At 39.9% G+C, this 18,047-nt stretch overlaps 1 protein-coding gene across 2 annotated transcripts in view; it reads left to right on the top strand.

Annotated features, from left to right (window-relative positions):
* The first annotated feature begins 11,816 nt into the window (after positions 1–11,816).
* The window catches only part of REEP3 (receptor accessory protein 3), a 98,827-nt gene continuing 92,596 nt past the window's right edge, over positions 11,817–18,047 (top strand). For both annotated transcript variants that reach the window (XM_082673271.1, XM_082673272.1), the window contains exon 1: positions 11,817–11,973. In XM_082673271.1, the coding sequence (XP_082529397.1) occupies positions 11,942–11,973 (32 nt within the window). In that variant the 5' untranslated portion in view covers positions 11,817–11,941. The remainder of the gene's footprint in view (positions 11,974–18,047) is intronic.

Here is an 18,047-nt window from a genome sequence, read left to right on the forward strand (position 1 = left end):
ATAACAATTGTAAATATTTATGCACGCAACATAGGAGCACCTCAATACATAAGGCAAATGGTAACAGCCATAAAAGGGGAAATCAACAGTAACAAAATCATAGTAGGAGACTTTTAACACTCCACTTTCACCAATGGACAGATCATCCAAAATGAAAATAAATAAGAAAACACAAGCTTTAAATGATACATTAAACAAGATGGACTTAATTGATGTTTATAGGACATTCCATCCAAAAACAACAGAATACACTTTCTTCTCAAGGGCTCATGGAACATTCTCCATGACAGACCATATCTTGGGTCACAAATCAAGCCTTGGTAAATTTAAGAAAATTGAAATCGTATCAAGTATCTTTTCTGACCACAACACTAGCCAGGACATGGAAGCAACCTAAGTGTCCATCGACAGATGAATGGATAAAGAAGATGTGGCACATATATACAATGGAATATTACTCAGCCATAAAAAGAAACAAGATTGAGTTATTTGTAGTGAGGTGGATGGACCTAGAGTCTGAAGTAGGTCAGAAAGAGAAAAACATACCATATGCTAACACATATATATAGAATCTAAAAAAAAAAAAAAAGGTTCTGAAGAACCTAGAGGCAGGACAGGAATAAAGACACAGACGTAGAGAATGGAATTGCAGACAAGGGGAGGGGGAAGGGTAAGCTGGGATGAAGTGAGAGAGTGGAATTGACATATATACCCTACCAAAGGTAAAACAGCTAGCTAGTGGGAAGCAGCCGCATGGCACAGGGAGATCAGCTCTGTGCTTTGTGACCACCTAGAGGGGTGGGATATGGAGGGTGGGAGGGAGACGCAAGAAGGAAGAGATATGGGGATATATGTATACCTATAGCTGATTCACTTTGTTATAAAGCAGAAACTAACACACCATTGTAAAGCAATTATACACCAATAAAGATGTTAAAAAAACAACAACAAGCAGTCTGAAGTTTTACCTTTATTTTGCAGATGAGGAAACGGAAGTCCAGTGAGGTAAACTGACTTGCTCAGGTCTAATCATTTAACGAGCTAGAGCTGGGATCATAAAACCAGGCTCCTTAGTACAGTGCTTATCGTGAACTGAAGCCAATGTGCCAGGCCCAGGACAGGTGAATAAAAAGCATGAGAGCGCTGCCTTCAAGAAACTTTTCAACATAGTACCAATATGACCCTATTAGCAACAGTTTTTTTTTTAATATAATAGTACAAGGCCATTGCTGTACACCTGAAACTAACACAACATTGTTAATCAACTAAACTATGCTCCAATATAAAATAAAAATTAAAAGAATAGTACAAGTCCTATAATAAAATTAATCATAAAGCTAAACATTCCTTAATGTTTAAAAATATAACCAGTTTTCTCTTTTTCTGTTAGAATTTTTAACATTATTCCTATTATTCTAGACCGGAGAAATGAAAGCTGCTTGTAAACACTAGTTAAATATTACACAATTAACTAGAGGTTATTACTTCCATCTCTAGAAAGAGAAACTAAAGTGATAGCTTAATATTTTAAAAGACTTCAAGAATGTACCAATTTAAAACTGTCAAATAAGAACTAAGAATTCTTGACATTATCCTGCTAATTCATATTTATTTTGATCAAGTTGCTGAAATTTTTAATGCGATTTTCACGTATTACAACATGGCTAAGTATTTTGCTTATCAATAGTTCTCTCTTGTGAAATTTGAGGCTTATAGAAAACTGGGTTTTTAAGAGGGTGCTGCATGAACAGTAAAGAACAAAATTCAACTCAGTTAAGCAAATATTTATTATTATATGTAAGGTTGGTAACGCACGATGAGATGTGTTAGACACAACTCCTGCTTTCAAGAAGCTTAAAACCTAGTAGGAAGGATGACAATCATAAACATATCTACAATTTTTAAAATATGATATTTATTATGCTTTAAATGTGATGCTTTACATATCACACACCTTAGATAAACCTTAACATAAGCAGCTGGAGCAAAAAAAGTTTTTCAAACATCCAAAATATCCTTATTTGGAATGAAAAATATATTGTATATACTACATATGATGGATATTACATAGTGGTGGAAATCTATGAACTACAGTCACAAGTAACAACAGGATAAGTCTCAAAAATAGGATGCAGTAAAGAAGGGAAGGTGTTAGGGAAGGAGAGAAGGAAGAAAGACCACAGAGTATCTGGAAGGAGTTGTGAAAGAAAGATGAAGAGCTTCTTCGAGTGATTTTTAGCAAGGGGTACATGATTTCTTAGAACCAGGAATAAAATATTTTTTTTTAAAAAAAGGAGGGTGGTAAATTATATAAAGGAATTTCAAAGTAAGGTAAGGAGAACTGAAATTCAAAGAATTAAGGATTGACAAGTATTCCACTCAAGTCCTTCCAGGGTTAGGGTGGATGGGATTGGAGCTTGATCAGAGCAGAAGTTCACAAACTTGAGAGCCCGAAAGAATGGCTCTAATTATTTAACCATATAGTTAATTTTATATCTAATTATGTTAGCTTGTTTAAAAAGATCCCTAGGCCATACCCAGAGATTCTGATTTAGTTGGTCTGGAATAGAAACTGGAACCTATTCTTTTAAGAACCATCATAGGTTTTGAACACAGGTTGCACAAACAATTTTGAGATATATACATTGGAGTCACTTTTGAAAACGTAACAGAAAGAGGATGAAAATAAACCTTTTAAATACATACTTGATGGGCCCATACTCACACAGACTGAACTAAAAGGCCGGGGATAAATTCTTAGAACGGGGACTTAAAGGCCTGTCACCTACAAATATGTAAATATAACATACATATAAACATGTACTATTTCTCCCAAAAAAATTTCAATAGGGACTTAGGAGTACCACACACTCTCACCAACAGCTAAGCAATAATACTCTGACACTTTGGCAATAAGAAAGAAAATTTTTATCTGGATTTTCCTAATAATCAGTGAAACTGAAAACATTTTCTTAGTATGACATGGAAAATTTGATTAACATGTGAATGTCCACAGCCCTCCTCCTTCCACTTCCTTCTTTCTTAAAAAGGAATGACTTGCTGATACTAAGTTGACCAACATAATAAAGGCAACAAGTAAGAAATGTTGGGGGGAAGTGATCTTGTTAGCTGGGATCTGAGGAAAAAGCTTTAGAGTGTGACCTGTAAGAAGCCCCAGGGCAGTAAGAGAAATGGGGAGGAGAAAAGACCTTGCAAGAATAATCTGGTTTATGAATTAAATTCCCTTTAATGCTCTTTGAAGAAAAAATGGAACTCCTTTTTAATAACTTTTGGGATTGAACGATGCTTCTTGAACAAGACCCAGTTCTGAATTTGGACCAAGTGTATTCGTAAATCAGTTAGGATTACAGTTTCTCCTGGCCATTTGCACCACTTTTATAAATTATGTGTTGATATTTGTGCTTTTTTTTTCTACCAAGATTTTTTTTTCATTAATAAGCTTCATTTTCTAGAGCAGTTTTCGGTTCACAAAAATTGAGGGGAGGGGCTTCCCTGGTGGCGCAGTGGTTGAGAGTCCGCCTGCCGATGCAGGGGACACAGGTTCATGCCCCAGTCCGGGAAGATCCCACATGCCGCGGAGCGGCTGGGCCCATGAGCACTGGCCGCTGAGCCTGTGCTCCGCAACGGGAGAGGCCACAACAGTGAGAGGCCTGCATACAGCAAAAAAAAAAAAAAATTGAAGGTAAAGGACAAAGAGTTCCCATATACCTTCTGTCCCCACACACATAACAACCTCGCCACTATTAACATCCCCACCAGAGCGTTACATTTGTTAGAACTGATGAACCTACATTGACGTATCATTATCACCCAAAGTCCACAGATTACATTAGAATCCACTCTATTGTATATTGTATAGATTTGGACAAAAGTATAACGACATATTTATACCACTGTAACAACATACAGAATAGTTTCACTGCCCTAAAAATCCTCTGTCCTCTGCCTATTCATCTGCAAAGCTTTTAATTTTAATGAAGTTCAGCTTATCAATTATTTATTTCATGGATAATGCCTTTGGTGTTATACCTAAAAAAATCATTGCCTTATTCAAGGCCACTTAAGTTTTCCCCTATGTTATCTTCTAGAAGTTTCAGAGTTTTGCATTTTACATTTAGGTCTATGATACACTTTCAGTTAATTTTTATGGAAGGCCATAAGGTCTATGTCTAGATCCATCTTTGCACGTGGATGTCCAGTTGTACCAGCACTATTCGTTGACAAGAATATCTCTGCTCCAATGTATTCCCTTTGCTTCTTTGTGTCAAAGTTCAGTTGACTATATTTGTATGCTTTTACTTCTGGGCTCTCTATTCTATTCCACTGATGTACTTGTCTATTCTTTCACCAATACCATACTGTCTTGATTAATGTAGCTTTATAGCAAGTCTTAAAGTCAGGTAGTGTCAGTTCTGACTTTATTTTTCTTCAATACTGAGTTGACTACTGAGTCTTTTGCCTCAGCATACAAACTTTAGAATCAGTTTGTCAATATCTACAAAATTACCTGCTGGAATTTTGATTTGGATTGCACTGAACCTACAGACCAAGTTGGGAAGAACTGACATCTTGACACTATTGAGTCTTCCTAACCATGAGCATGGAATATCTCTCCACTTAGTCTTTGATTTCGTTCAGAGTTTTGGGGTTTTGTTATTGTTTCTGTTTTTTTGCCACCCTGTGGGGCTTGCAGGATCTTAGTTCCCTGACCAGGGATTGAACCCGGGCCCCCAGCAGTGGAAGTGCAGAGTCCTAACCACTGGACCACCAGGGAATTAATCAGAGTTATATTGTTTTCCTCAAATACATCTTAATTTTGTTAGGTTTATACCTAAGTTTTTCATCTGGGGGACACTAAAGTAAATGATATTGTGCTTTCAATTTCAAATTCTACTTGTTCACAGATAGCATATAGGAAAGCAATTAACTTTTTTATATTAATCTTGTATCCTGCAACTTTGCTATCATCACTTATAATCCAAGAATCTTTTTGTCAATTACTCCTGATGTTTTACACAATCATGTAGAAATAACACTGCAAACAAAGACAGTTTTATTTCTTCCCATTCAGTATAATTTTTTCCCTTTTCTTATCTTATTGCATTAAGTTGGACTTCCAGTATGATGCTGAAAAGCAATGGTTAGAAGGGACACTCCTTTTTTATCCTTTCTTAGAATTTCTACCTCTCTGCTTACGCTGTCCATCTATGCTTGCATGTTGTCTAGTTTCCCCATTAAAACCCTTAGTATATTAATCATAGTTCTTCTTTAAATTCCTGGTCTGATAATTCCAACATTCCTTCCACATCTGACTCTGGTTCTGATGACTGCTCAGTCGCTTCAAATGGATTTTTTGCCTTTTAGATGCCTTGTAATTTTTTGTTGAAAGACAGACATGAAGCACTGGGTAAAAGGAACTGTGGTAAAGTAGTGGTATGGTGGGGAAGGGGGAGCATTCTATAGTCCTATGATTAGGTCTCAGTCTTCCAGTGACCCTAAACCTCTGGACTGTAAACTTCACCAATGCTTCTCAGTCCCCACCTCCCTTAGATGGGACAGGATGGCTGGAGGGGGCAGGAGTTATGTATTTCCCTTCCCCTACATGTATGGCTAGAGGGGCTCAAATTGAGTTTTTCCCTCCTCCCCTCCCCCCACCCCGGTGGAAGACTAGAGCTGGCTGGTGTGGGGTATTTCCCTTCCGCCAGTTAGGTTAGGCTCTGGTGAAAGAGCTTCTCCCGAGGGCATACTTTGTTAAGAAGAGCACACGCACTGGTATATTTCAAAATGGTTTCTTTTTCGTTTCCCTGCTTCCAGCAGGGGGAATTTTTCTTCAATACTAACTGTGAAGATCGGGTAGAGCTCCTATGACTGGATTCTCTTGCAGTTTTTAACTCTCAGAGTTGTCCACCCTGAGCCTCTAGATTCAATTACAGTTTAGGTTTTCCTACCCTGGCACTGGTTCTTGCAGAGGTTTCCACTCCAGTGAGTTGTGATTCTCCATATCTGCCTGTTTCTCAAATTTGGGAGACAGCAGTTTATCCTATGACCTATGACCTTACTTCTCTGAAGCATCTAAGAAGAATTGTTGATTTTTTAGTTTGTTCAGCTTTTTACTTGTTGTTAGAGTTGCAACTCCTAAGCTGCTTCTTACATCCCCGACTGGAAACCAGAGATTCTGAATTTTGAGACACATTTTTAATTAATGCTTTTTTTAATGAGTGCTTTGTATATTAAGAATATTAACCTTTGTTGGGTTTTACGAATGTTTTTCCCCAATTTGTCATTTGTCTTGAAATCTTATTTATACTGTTTTTTGAAGGCATAGGGTTTTTAAATTCTTATGCAATCAAGTCTATGAAATTTGCCTTTTTGGCTTCTGATTTTATGGCATGCTTTGAGAGGGCTTTCCATTATTATCATGATTTTATTACCTTCACGTTTTCTTTTTATACTTTCATGGTACTTTTAGTTTTTACATTTACAGTTCTTATCCATCCAGAACTACTTTTTCTTCAGATTTTATTAAATGGCTATCTGGCTACCATAAAATCATTTACTAAATAAATCTATCATGTCCCAACTGATGTAATATTCTACCTTTATCTTAGACTAAATACCTATATACAATTGGGTCTCGTTCTAGTCTTTACTCTTGGCCAAAAAACAAAACAAAACAAAACCTGGCAACAGAGATACGCCTCTAAAGGAACTGGATAGCTGGAGACAGGTGATAGAAGAAGACTAACAGACTAACTTTTCATTGTTCACCCTTTTGAATTTTATTCCGGGTGCTTTCAACTACCACTCAAAAACATCAACAAAAATTGTTTAAAAGTTCTGCTTACTAGACATAACAGAATTATCAAATATTTCAGCTCTCTGTAAATGACATCATAACAACCCCCATATGCACCTGAATAATACCCGAAATCATAGATCTACCTTGATTTCAAAACTGGGAACTATGATTTAAATGAATAGTAAAAGTGCCTCAAATATGTCTAAATCCATAATCATTGTAAGCAAAGCTGCTACCTCAAATGTATAAGAACCTCAGATATGTGTTCCCTAGATCCAGCCATCACAGACATATTTTGCTTTTTTCATGGAATGTTAGCTAATAACTATCAAATACTTAATTCACAATCTAATCTTTCACCTAGGGGCAGGACAGGAATAAAGACCCAGATGTAGAGAATGGACTTGAGGACACGGGGAGGGGGAAGGGTAGGCTGGGACAAAGTGAGAGAGTGGCATGGACTTACATATACTACTAAATGTAAAATGGATAGCTAGTGGGAAGCAGCCGCATGGCACAGGGAGATCAACTCCGTGCTTTGTGACCACCTAGAGGCGTGGGATAGGGAGGGTGGGAGGGAGACGCAAGAGGGAGGAGATATGAGGATATATGTATATGTATAGCTGATGTTATACAGCAGAAACTGACACACCATTGTAAAGCAATTATACTCCAACAAAGATGTTAAAAAAAAAAAGAATCTAATCTTTCTATTCTAATGCAATCCAATTACTTTATTTTCAATATTATTTCTTATAATTTGATTTCAATGTCATCTGCCAAATTTGACCTCTGTTGTAACCATAATACCATAAAGCAAACTGGCTAAGACAAAAAACATTCATCTGGCAGCAGACGGAAAAACAACAGGTTTTGTCTTTTAAGTCATTCTCTTTAAGATCCTCTCCCTCACACTATTTTCTAAACAACTATGAAAGGTAGACTCATTTAGTCATTTTAGCCTTTCTATAAATAAAAATATTTTCAAGCACTTGAAAATACTCCTCCAACAGAAACGTGCAGGTGACCTAGTATTTAGTTTCAATAGCATACTCATTAATTATATAGATTAGATACTATCTCTGTACCCTGTAATTTTCTCACTATCTGCTCTCCTAGATACTTTCCCACTCTCTTTTTTTTCCTAATAAATAAACTCCTTTAACATGTAGAAGACACATAATCCACATATCTCCCAGGAACTCTAAGTGAAAATGCAGAAGAGAAACCAATTCTTTTTAATAGTCTAATTACCCTTAGTTTTTAAAACCCCTTGCATTGGATCATCATAACATTATCATCCCCATTTAACAGGAAACAGATCGACCTGCCACATATCACATTACTGGCAATTAAAATAGGTCTCCTGATGTCCTTTGCCCTAAATATGCTGCATCCCACCATGATTAAACTCAATACCCAAAGAAAAGTCTTTGTAGAATACAATGACGGAAGTGCTCAAATGAACACTAGTAATATGTTTTTTAAAAATCAATTAAGTTTAGTATTTAAAGAAACAATTTTCCATCTTGTAAACAAGAAATGATCTCAAGTACACCAAAAGAGACCACGCTTTAAAAGGCAGCAGGTAATGTATTTCCTTTTCTCCCACTGTCTCCAGAGCCTTGTCTTACACCATGAAGCACTTACCTAATGGCCACGTACTACTAAATCTCAACTATACACCCACTACTAAAATCTGGGTACTTCCCATGTGAGACTTCTCCTCAGATGAAATTACTCTTTGTTTAGGCTAAGAGTTCTCAACCGTATCAGGCTTGATGTCCCCCTTTCATAAAATATTTTCTATCTTCTGCTTTATCACCCTGAAATGAAATTTAAAACAATCTCCCTACAGACTTCAAACAAACCCACGTATCCTAAATAAAATATGAATGGAAAAGCGAAATGAAAATCATTTAAAATAAGATAATATGTATTTCAATATATTAATCTTGAAACAAAACTGAACTAGAAGACATACAAGAGTAATTAGTAGCTAACCATGACAGCTATGAATGCAAAGTAGTTTGTGATGCAATTCTCCAAAACTGTAAACAACTCTTGACTAAGTTGTGAACGAAACAAATCTTTCTTTCGCACAGCAGTTGCATGGAAACAGACACTGGAAAATTCAGTCTCAGTTAAAACCATGGTTTATATATAAAATGGAGGTTCCAAGTTCATATAATTACACGTATTACACAAATGTCAGGCAGGATATTCCTAAACCTTGCAGGACATGGGAACATTCTTTGTCCAGGACAGCCCATGCATTTACAAAGAGTATATATACATATATATATATATATATATATATATATATATATATATATATATAGCATCCCTGGCCCCCACCCATCAAATGCTAGTGGTTAGCCCCAATCACTCCAACAACCCCCCAAAAATGCCTCCCAACTTCCTCCTAGAGGGAACCCCCATCTGGACCCACTGCCTTAAACACAATTCAACTATCACAGTATAATGTAAAGAGCACTCGGGAAGTGTGGATTAGAGTTCCAGTTCTATCACCTATGCGTTATTTGGCCATTCAGTGAGCTCTCTAAACCTCAGTTTCCAGTGTACAAAACGGGAATAAACACTACCTAGGCTCTGAGTTGTAAAAGGTTGACTCCACAAATTGTCTGTAGCACAGGGTAGGTGGTTTCCAACACACGGCATATTGAGATGTGAAGAAGGGGGCTGTTGCAGAGTGAGAGCAGCAAAAAGTGACATGAATGTGGAGGAGGTTGAAGATATAACAAGCATACAGGATGAAATTTAACACACAGCAGCCTACAGACATTTCAGAGAGCAGTGAGCAGTCCTATATATCTCAACAACCCCTGAAAGCATTAGTGTATTGTGATGCAGTGAAATAATATTCAGAATGATGACCCCTCCAAAATAAGAAGGCAAGAAAGACAGCTTTAAGAGACTTCCACTGTTCAAGGCTGAAATTTCATAAAGTTTTCATACTTAAGAGAGTGACTGTACTAAAAAACATTATTCAAACTTTTACTGGGCAATTACCCTATTCTAGACACTAGGAAAACACAAATAACTAATATACCATACCTGTCCTTAAACATTTTACCATCCAGTAGATTAGGCATAGGTAAAACATAACCATTATATAAAGCAAAATGACACAGGTATTAAATAGATATTCAAGTAATAAATTCTGGGGACCTAGAGAAAATTACGAATAACTATGAAAATCAAGGACATCTTCATGGCAGAGCACACTGAAAAACTCTGACAGGTAGAGAATGGGACGCAAATCATTAAATAAAAAATGAAGTCTGGGCATAGGCACTGAGGGTGAAAATACAGCTTGGTTCAGAGAAAAATGGTAGGGAAAGGGTACTTTAGAGGTTGGGAGGGCAGTAAAAATTAAGGCTGTAAAAAACATTTCAGGACCTGTTTACGGAGGAATCTGAATGCCATTCAAGTAACTTTGAGTTTTACTGGGCAAGAGAATTTTCCAGAAAACTGGTGCTTATGTGGCACATGTGATCCCCAAATAATGTTGAATAATGGCCAAAAATAAGATTCTGAACAAATGCAAATTTTCATTAGTGAGATCCCTGAAATTAAAATATAGTTTCTAAATATGGGTAAATAAGCAAAAGAACCTAACCCAAGAGCAGAAAGCAGTTTCTGATTTCATTCCTTAAATAATGAAAATATTATTAAATGTATTGAATCTGGGACCTTAAAAGAATTCAAGACAATCTTATATTTGCTTTTGATTTTCTCCCAAGCAAGTGGGAGAACTTTCTAAACATGTATTTAGCATGCTTTATGTCATCCCTGGAAGGCAGGAGGTAAGCTGTAGTATTATCAGCCTCTTTTTACTATGAGGAAACTGAGGAACAAAAAGAATAAATTAGAGTATGGTCACAAAATAAGTTGTTATATTTCCTGGGGCTTTCAACTTTCAATTAAAGGCTTAAAGCGCCCATTTCATCCTTTATTCTTCGTACCATCTGAATACTAGAATTATCTTTTATCATCGTCTTAACAGAAAAAAAATAAGATGATAATTAAACTTTAAGATCACTTTCTCGACTTGGTACTGCCACCAAAAAAAATCTGATTTTAAATTCTGTCTCCTTAAATTATCATACCTGAAAGAGCTGTAAGGTGTAAGCAGTAACCCAACCTCCCCAAAAATAGACAGCTGTAAATAGCATGACAGGTCAGGAATCCTAGGCCCAACTTTTACTTTGAGTATCTAGCAGGTCAGAGGTGTGTTTGTAAAACAGGCTTTGCAGATGTTGTGATGGAAAGTTGCCTTAAGAGGCCCAGAACAGTGGTATCTATACACCCACTACTGCAAACTTGAAATCCAATGCTTTCCTCCTTCTGCCCCTCCCTGCACTGCACCACGCACCAGAAGACTCCTGATACACACAGGCCTGTGCAAAGATCCTCCCGACGTTTGCCTTAAAATGCGGTACTTTGAGGACGTCCAGGGCCTCAGTGAACAGTGAGAACACCGGATGTGGCTAAACACATCTCAAAATCTCTCCTCTCCAGAATCTAGGGCCTGGTCTAGAGGATTCTATCGGACACAGAGTTGCTGCTACTATTTTGCTTTTCACACAGGCACTCACAACCCCTATCCACACGTCCCCTTCCTCAGCCTCCGCCTCTCACCCCCCCACGCCCCCCCCACGCCCCCCCCGCCACGCCAGGTGGACTTCCCAGGGACAGAAGGGGCAGGAAGAGGGAAGTGAGAGCCCAGATATCCGAGCCACAACGCCATCCGGCGCGGGCCGGGGTCCCGCCAGCCCAGCCCCCGGAGCCCGGCAACCCAGACCTGGCCTCGGCCAACGCGCCGCCGCCGCCGCCGCCGCCGCCGCCTATCAGCGGAGCGCAGGGGCGGGGCTGGCTGGCTCGGCGGCGGCTCCGCCGGCGGGCGGGGACGGGCGGGGGACCGACCGCAGCGCAGCTCGGGCCGCCGCGCGCAGACACGGGGCCCAGCTCCCGAGGGCGCCAGCGCGGCCCCGGGGAGCGCGAGGAGCCGGCGAGCGCGCGGCCTGCCGTTGGCGGCCTGGTCCGCCACGCTTGGCGCCCACTCGCCCCCGAGGTGGGGTCCAAGCCCCCGGGAAGATGGTGTCCTGGATCATCTCCAGAGCCGTGGTGTAAGTGCCGCTCACTGCGCCCCCGAACCCCCCACGCGAGGCCCGGGGGAAGGGTGGGGGGGGCTAGGAGCCAGGAGGAGAAGGCAAGGCCGGGGCCTGGGCGGGGTGGGCTGGCCTGGCCTCGGGCCTGCCCGGGGTCTGGGAGCCCTCGGCCTCCTCACCCTAGTCCACGTCGCTGCGGGGCTCCCTGCGTCGGCGGAGGGCCCGGCGGCTGCGGCGCGGCCGGGCTGCGTGCAGCTCGTCTGCCCTGCTCCCCGGCGCTGGGTGGGCAGGCGCGCAGGGCAGGCGGCGCGCGCTCCCCGCTCCCGCTCCCGCTCCCCGCGCTGCGCGGCACCGCCCTGCGGGCCCGGGAGCGGCGCGCCTGGCGGCGGCGCCCTGCGCAAGCTCCTCAGAAACTGAGCGCGGGAGGCTCCGCGATCCTCCTGAGGATGCCGTGGCAGCGCCGAGCCTTTGTATCGTGCGTTGCGGGTCTCCCAGGGTGGCTGATCACGTGTGGTAGGAGGAGAGATTTGTCTAAAAATCCGAGACCGCTCCCAGCTCAGATCCTTGGGAAGGGTCTCAGGTGCCTCGAGGTTTACAGCTTATCGAGAAAGGAGCTCATTATTGAATGGTGACACTCGCCTGTTCGTCCAGACCCCAGAATTTGGCCCTATCTTAGTGGAAATATTTGCCAAGGGATTGAGAGGCTGCAGGTGCCTGTTGCCTTTGTTCAAATTATCGGTTCATTGTGTTTTTACCAACAAGTGCTACAGGCCCGTAAGAAAAAAATTAGTTGAGTGGTGGTGTTTACTCTGTAAAGGTATTTGTTGGGTTTCAATTTAATTTCCTCCCATCCTCCCTGACTTAACCTCCTCCTCGAAAACAAAAGTCACGAAGTAAACAATGACGTAGTTACAGCCAGGGGCCCGTGGATTCATTAATCATGATGTCTGTAGGAGTAGTATTATCTCTGTACCTTTATGAAATGTTTTTATGAGGTGGTAGGCTTCTCTGATTAGCTTTATAATGTGGGAAAAGTAGCATTACCAGATTTTTAATTTATTTCTCAATGGGGAAAAGGAGCTAATTTTTCTGTTGGGTTTTTTGGGTTTTTTTTGTGTTTTTTGGAGAGTGAATTAATCGCTTAGTAGCCCTGTTTAACCTGATTTACAGTAGTATTCAAAATGTGTTATTTGATTGTCTTAATCAGTTTTTTCTTCCTCGGTATAGTTTTTAGCTTTAAAGCTTCAGAGTGTCCCATGTTCATCTGTACAAAACTAAAACTCAAAAAATGAAAGCATAGCAAAGATGTCTTAAGTTGTTTTGTTTTTTTTTTTAGCCTTTTGGGGCCTTCTTTGAGCCTACATTTTCATCACACAGACATACCTTTCCAGACCTAGAAGATGTCTATCAATTGTTGTGTCAGCACCTAGGAAATCAAGTATCCCATTAAGACATCTTTTTTTTTATTCTCTGGGTTCCTTTAACCAGTTCTTTAACTGACAGAAAATTGTGAAGCACTTTTAGTTTTCATTACTGAAAATCAGATTTTTGATTTTGATCATTAACTATGAGTATGAGTGTCTTTTCTAGGTGCTATCTAGAACACAGAGGTTATTAACACATAACTGATCTTAATGGAACTGCCAGTTGGAATACACCGATACCTGCAGTACAGGTCAAGTCTTCTAAGAGTTACACCCAGAGCTATAGAGTTTAGACAAGGAAGGGAATATATCTGGTTGGAGAATCAGAAAAAGCAAGGGAGATTACATTTGAGATGGGCCTTAAAGGACAGACCGAAATTGGACAGCCAGAGATGAAAATGGAGAGGATTCCAGATAAAGGGATCACTGTGAGCCAAAGAACAGAGGAGGGAAAGCCCAGATTAGTTACCTAGGACTTAAGAGACTGAGGAGAGAGAAAGCTGGAAAGGTAGGCTGGGGCCTGTTTTCAAGGGATTTCATGAAGAATTGATAGCTATTATTAGGCAGCAATGGCCTTGCTTTAGAAGATTCTCTCCCTGTGTGAGATGGTTGTGAATGGAGAGACTCTGAAAATGGGGAGACCACTTAAGGGGTTCCCTAACTGGAGAGAGAGGATTAAAACCCGCAATGCTAGAACCTACAGAATTGAAAGTGTGAGGAAAAGGAAAGGGAGCAAAATAATGAGGGAGAAAAGGTCATGGGAAGGTGTTTATCAGGTGTCTGGAAATGTATTTCATGAGCCCTTGAACAACTAGCATATTAAAAAAGAGCACTTGGGGCTTCCCTGGTGGCGCAGTGGTTGAGAGTCCGCCTGCCGATACAGGGGACACGAGTTCGTGGCCCAGTCCGGGAAGATCCCATATGCCGCGGAGCGGCTGGGCCTGTGAGCCATGGCCGCTGAGCCTGCGTGTCCTGAGCCTGTGCTCCACAAAGGGAGAGGCCACAACAGTGAGAGGCCCGCGTACCGCAAAAAAAAAAAAAAAAAAAAAGCACACTTGTCAGGGAATATAACCATCATTATATTTTGCCCCTACTCTCTAAGCACTGAATGTTTTCTACTCCCTTGATCACCCATAACAGCACAAAGGATCAACCCCCAGGGTTTACACAAACTTGGAAACCTTTTTCACACCAGCAGATAGATTAACTACATTCTTTCTAATCTACTGGAACAGCCAGCTAATCCTCAGCCTGAAGAAAGATCAAACAGTTCTCTCAACATGAACCTCTGGTAGCATGTGCGGGGAACATAAGGACCCTCTTTAACCAGAGCTCCCTGTGTGCATGAGCACTTTCTCCCCAAGCCCTGTGGCAGACCATTTCTGGGAAGAGCAGTGACTTGGTTATCAGACCTGGATGCCAGTTAATAACTGCATGGTCCTGGGCAACATACTAAACCTGAGCTTCATTGTTCTTGTCTCAAAATGGTTATAATATTTACCTCCTTGAAACTGTTGTAAAGATTAAATTAGTTTAACTAAAGCACACCAAATGTGGTGCTTGGCATTTGTTGTGCCCTTAAAACGTAATATGTACATAGATTTTTTTTTTTTTTTAACAAGGAAGAGGAGTAAGATGGTATAGCAAGAAGTATCATTGGACTATGATTCTCATTATTGTTATCATTGAGAACCTGGAATTTAGAACTAGCTTTGGTTGTATTAACCAGCTGAATGACCTTGAGTCAACCTGTCACTGATAGTAGACCTCCGTTTCTTACTCTGTAGAGGTAGAGGGATCTGGTAGTCTCCAAAATCTTTTTCTTTTTAAGATTTTTTTGACGTGGACAATTTTTAAAGTTTTTATTGAATTTGTTACAATATTGCTTATGTTTTATGTTTTGGTTTTCTGGCTGCGATCGAACCCGCATCCCTGCATCGGAAGGCCAAGTCTTAACCACTGGACTGCCAGTGAAGACCCTCCAAACTCTTTTGTACAGCTGTAGCATTCTGTGATGCTATGAGAGGATTTTCATTTTTTTTCCAGTCTGTTTAAAATCAACTTACCTTAATTTTACAGGCAAAATGGAAAGGTTAGTTAGCAATTATTAAGGGATAGTAATCTGAGACTACCAAATGATAGTATATGTGATACAATATGTGATACCCATAACCTTACCTTTTAAAACATGATTCTTAGAAGTTGAGGGAAACCCCATTTTCTACCTTTTCTTAATTTGTGTATACAGCATAGATTGTGGTGAAGATCAGGACTAAAGACTGATTGCCTGAATTCAAATATCAGCTCTGCCATTTAGTATTGGCTGTAGCCTACCCCATAAGATTAAATGTGCTCGCATACAATAATGTCCATTCTCCATCATCAGGTAGATGGTAAGTATTCAGTAACTGTTAGTAGTTGTTATTAGAACAAGGAATAACGTATTTCACTCTAGTCCCAGCATACTGAATGTTTAAACTATTTTCAATTTACATTTTTCTTTCTGTCTCTTTGTGTAGGTGACATACTTGTAATTAAGAGTATAGTAAAATATTTTTTACACTGCCATTAATTGTTATATGGTAAGCATCGTCTGTGTTGCTCTGAAATCTTATATCTTCTATTTGATCAGGGCAGTATTCATAATTTTCATAGCCATTCTTCTATGTTTTAATTTTCCTTTTAGATCATTTCTAATATCTCATTATCATAAGTAATGCTACAATGTAATTATAGTGCTGCAATGGACATCATTCATATATACTTTTTAGTATTTCCTTAGGATAATATCCAAAAGGACTATTTCTGAGTCAAAGGCTATAAATATTTTTATGACCATTGATACCGATTTCCACATTGCTGTCCAGAAGGATATTAGTATTTTTCACTGCCACCAACAATGTATGAGTACTGTCTTTATGACAGTGTAGCCAGACTAGGAGGCTTTAATCTTTTTTATACTTTTCTAATGAATATAACAGATTTCACTGTTTTCTTTTGCATTTTGTTTCTTATTTGCAAGGTTTAATATTTGTTCTAATATTTATTATATCACATATTGTGCAAATAATCTTTATGCACTTTACCCATTTATCTCTTGGTTAGCTAATAATTTACTTGTTTGTCTGAGCTCCTTACATAATAAAGAAATTAACCTTAAATCCTATTTGATGCAAGTATGTTTCTCAATCTAACCGTACTTCTCTTTAGATATTTTACTTTTACTTATATAGAGAGTTTACAGTTTAAACACAGTTCACAGTTCAACTTGTTCATTTTTTACTTTGTGATTTCTTTTTCACTTCTAAAGTATTTACTCCAGATATTTGATTAGCACTACTTTCTCATACAGAATTAGATAAATTTGGAGAATTCCTTTTAAATTCCATAAATCTGCATTTCCCTTTTTACATCTTAAACACATTTTAATTTTCCTTTTACCATAATTTTATTATCTGGCAGTACTGGTAAAACCTAAGTCTTCTTTCTTTAATTGATCCTCTTCCATTATAGTTAATGGGTATCTTTAGAGTCTAAATTAACATACCTAAAAAACCATACTCCAGCAGTTTTCCCCTTTCTTTCCGACTTCATCTGTTTTCCCTCTCTGCTAGATCTTTCTTGTCAGCATGCAAGCATGCTATTATTGCTCCCATCTTTTTTTTTTTTTTTTTTTTTGTTTATTGCGCGGGCCTCTCACTGTTGTGGCCTCTCCCGTTGCTGCGGAGCACAGGCTCCGGAGGCGCAGGCTCAGCGGCCAAGGCTCACGGGCCCAGCCGCTCTGCGGCATGTGGGATCTTCCCAGACCGGGCACGAACCCGTGTCCCCTGCATCGGCAGGCAGACTCTCAAGCACTGTGACACCAGGGAAGCCCCTATTGCTCCCATCTTAAAAAAAAACAAAAAAAAACCTCTTTCAGCCTACTATACTTTTCATCTCATTTACCCATTTCTCTCCCTCTCTTTAAAGCAAAAAACTCCTCAAAAGGATAGTCTATACACAGTTTCTCCACTTCCTCTCCTTTGGGTCACTCTCGAACCCCTACCGTTTGGGCTTTGCCACCAACCACTCCACTAAAATTACCTTTCTGTAAGTCAGCAGTGACCTCCACGTGGCCAAACTGGCCCTCATCTGACTTAGCAGCAGCTTTTCATACAATTGCTCATTCTCTCCTTGTAGTACTAGCTTCACTTGGATTCCCAGAAACCTTGCTTTTTTTGTTTTCTTTGTAACTCACTGGCCACTCCCTGCCCAGTCTCCCTTGCCACACTCCTCCACATGCCCTGAATTACTAAAGTTGATGTGTCCAGGGGCTCAGTTCTTAAACCTTTTTTCTCTTCTATCTGCACACCTATGAGGACTCTTGCTAATTTATATCTGCAACCCAGACCTCTGCTGAACTCATGATCATATACATTTTTAAATGCTTACTTAACTCTACTTGGAAACATCTAGAAGTCATCTTGAACTTAAGATATCCAAAACTGAACTCCTGAATTTCCTTTTTGATCTGACTTTGGCAGCCTGCCCCAGCTCAATTAATGACAACTCAGTCCTTCAGTAGTTCAAGCCAAAAACCTTGGCATCATCCTTGATTCTTCTTTTTCTCTTGTTCCCTGCATTAAATACTACAGTAAATCTTGTTGACTCTACCTTCAAAATATACCC

This window comes from Grampus griseus (assembly GCF_964374135.1).
Source record: "Grampus griseus genome assembly, chromosome: 16".
NCBI classification, from domain to species: domain Eukaryota; kingdom Metazoa; phylum Chordata; class Mammalia; order Artiodactyla; family Delphinidae; genus Grampus; species Grampus griseus.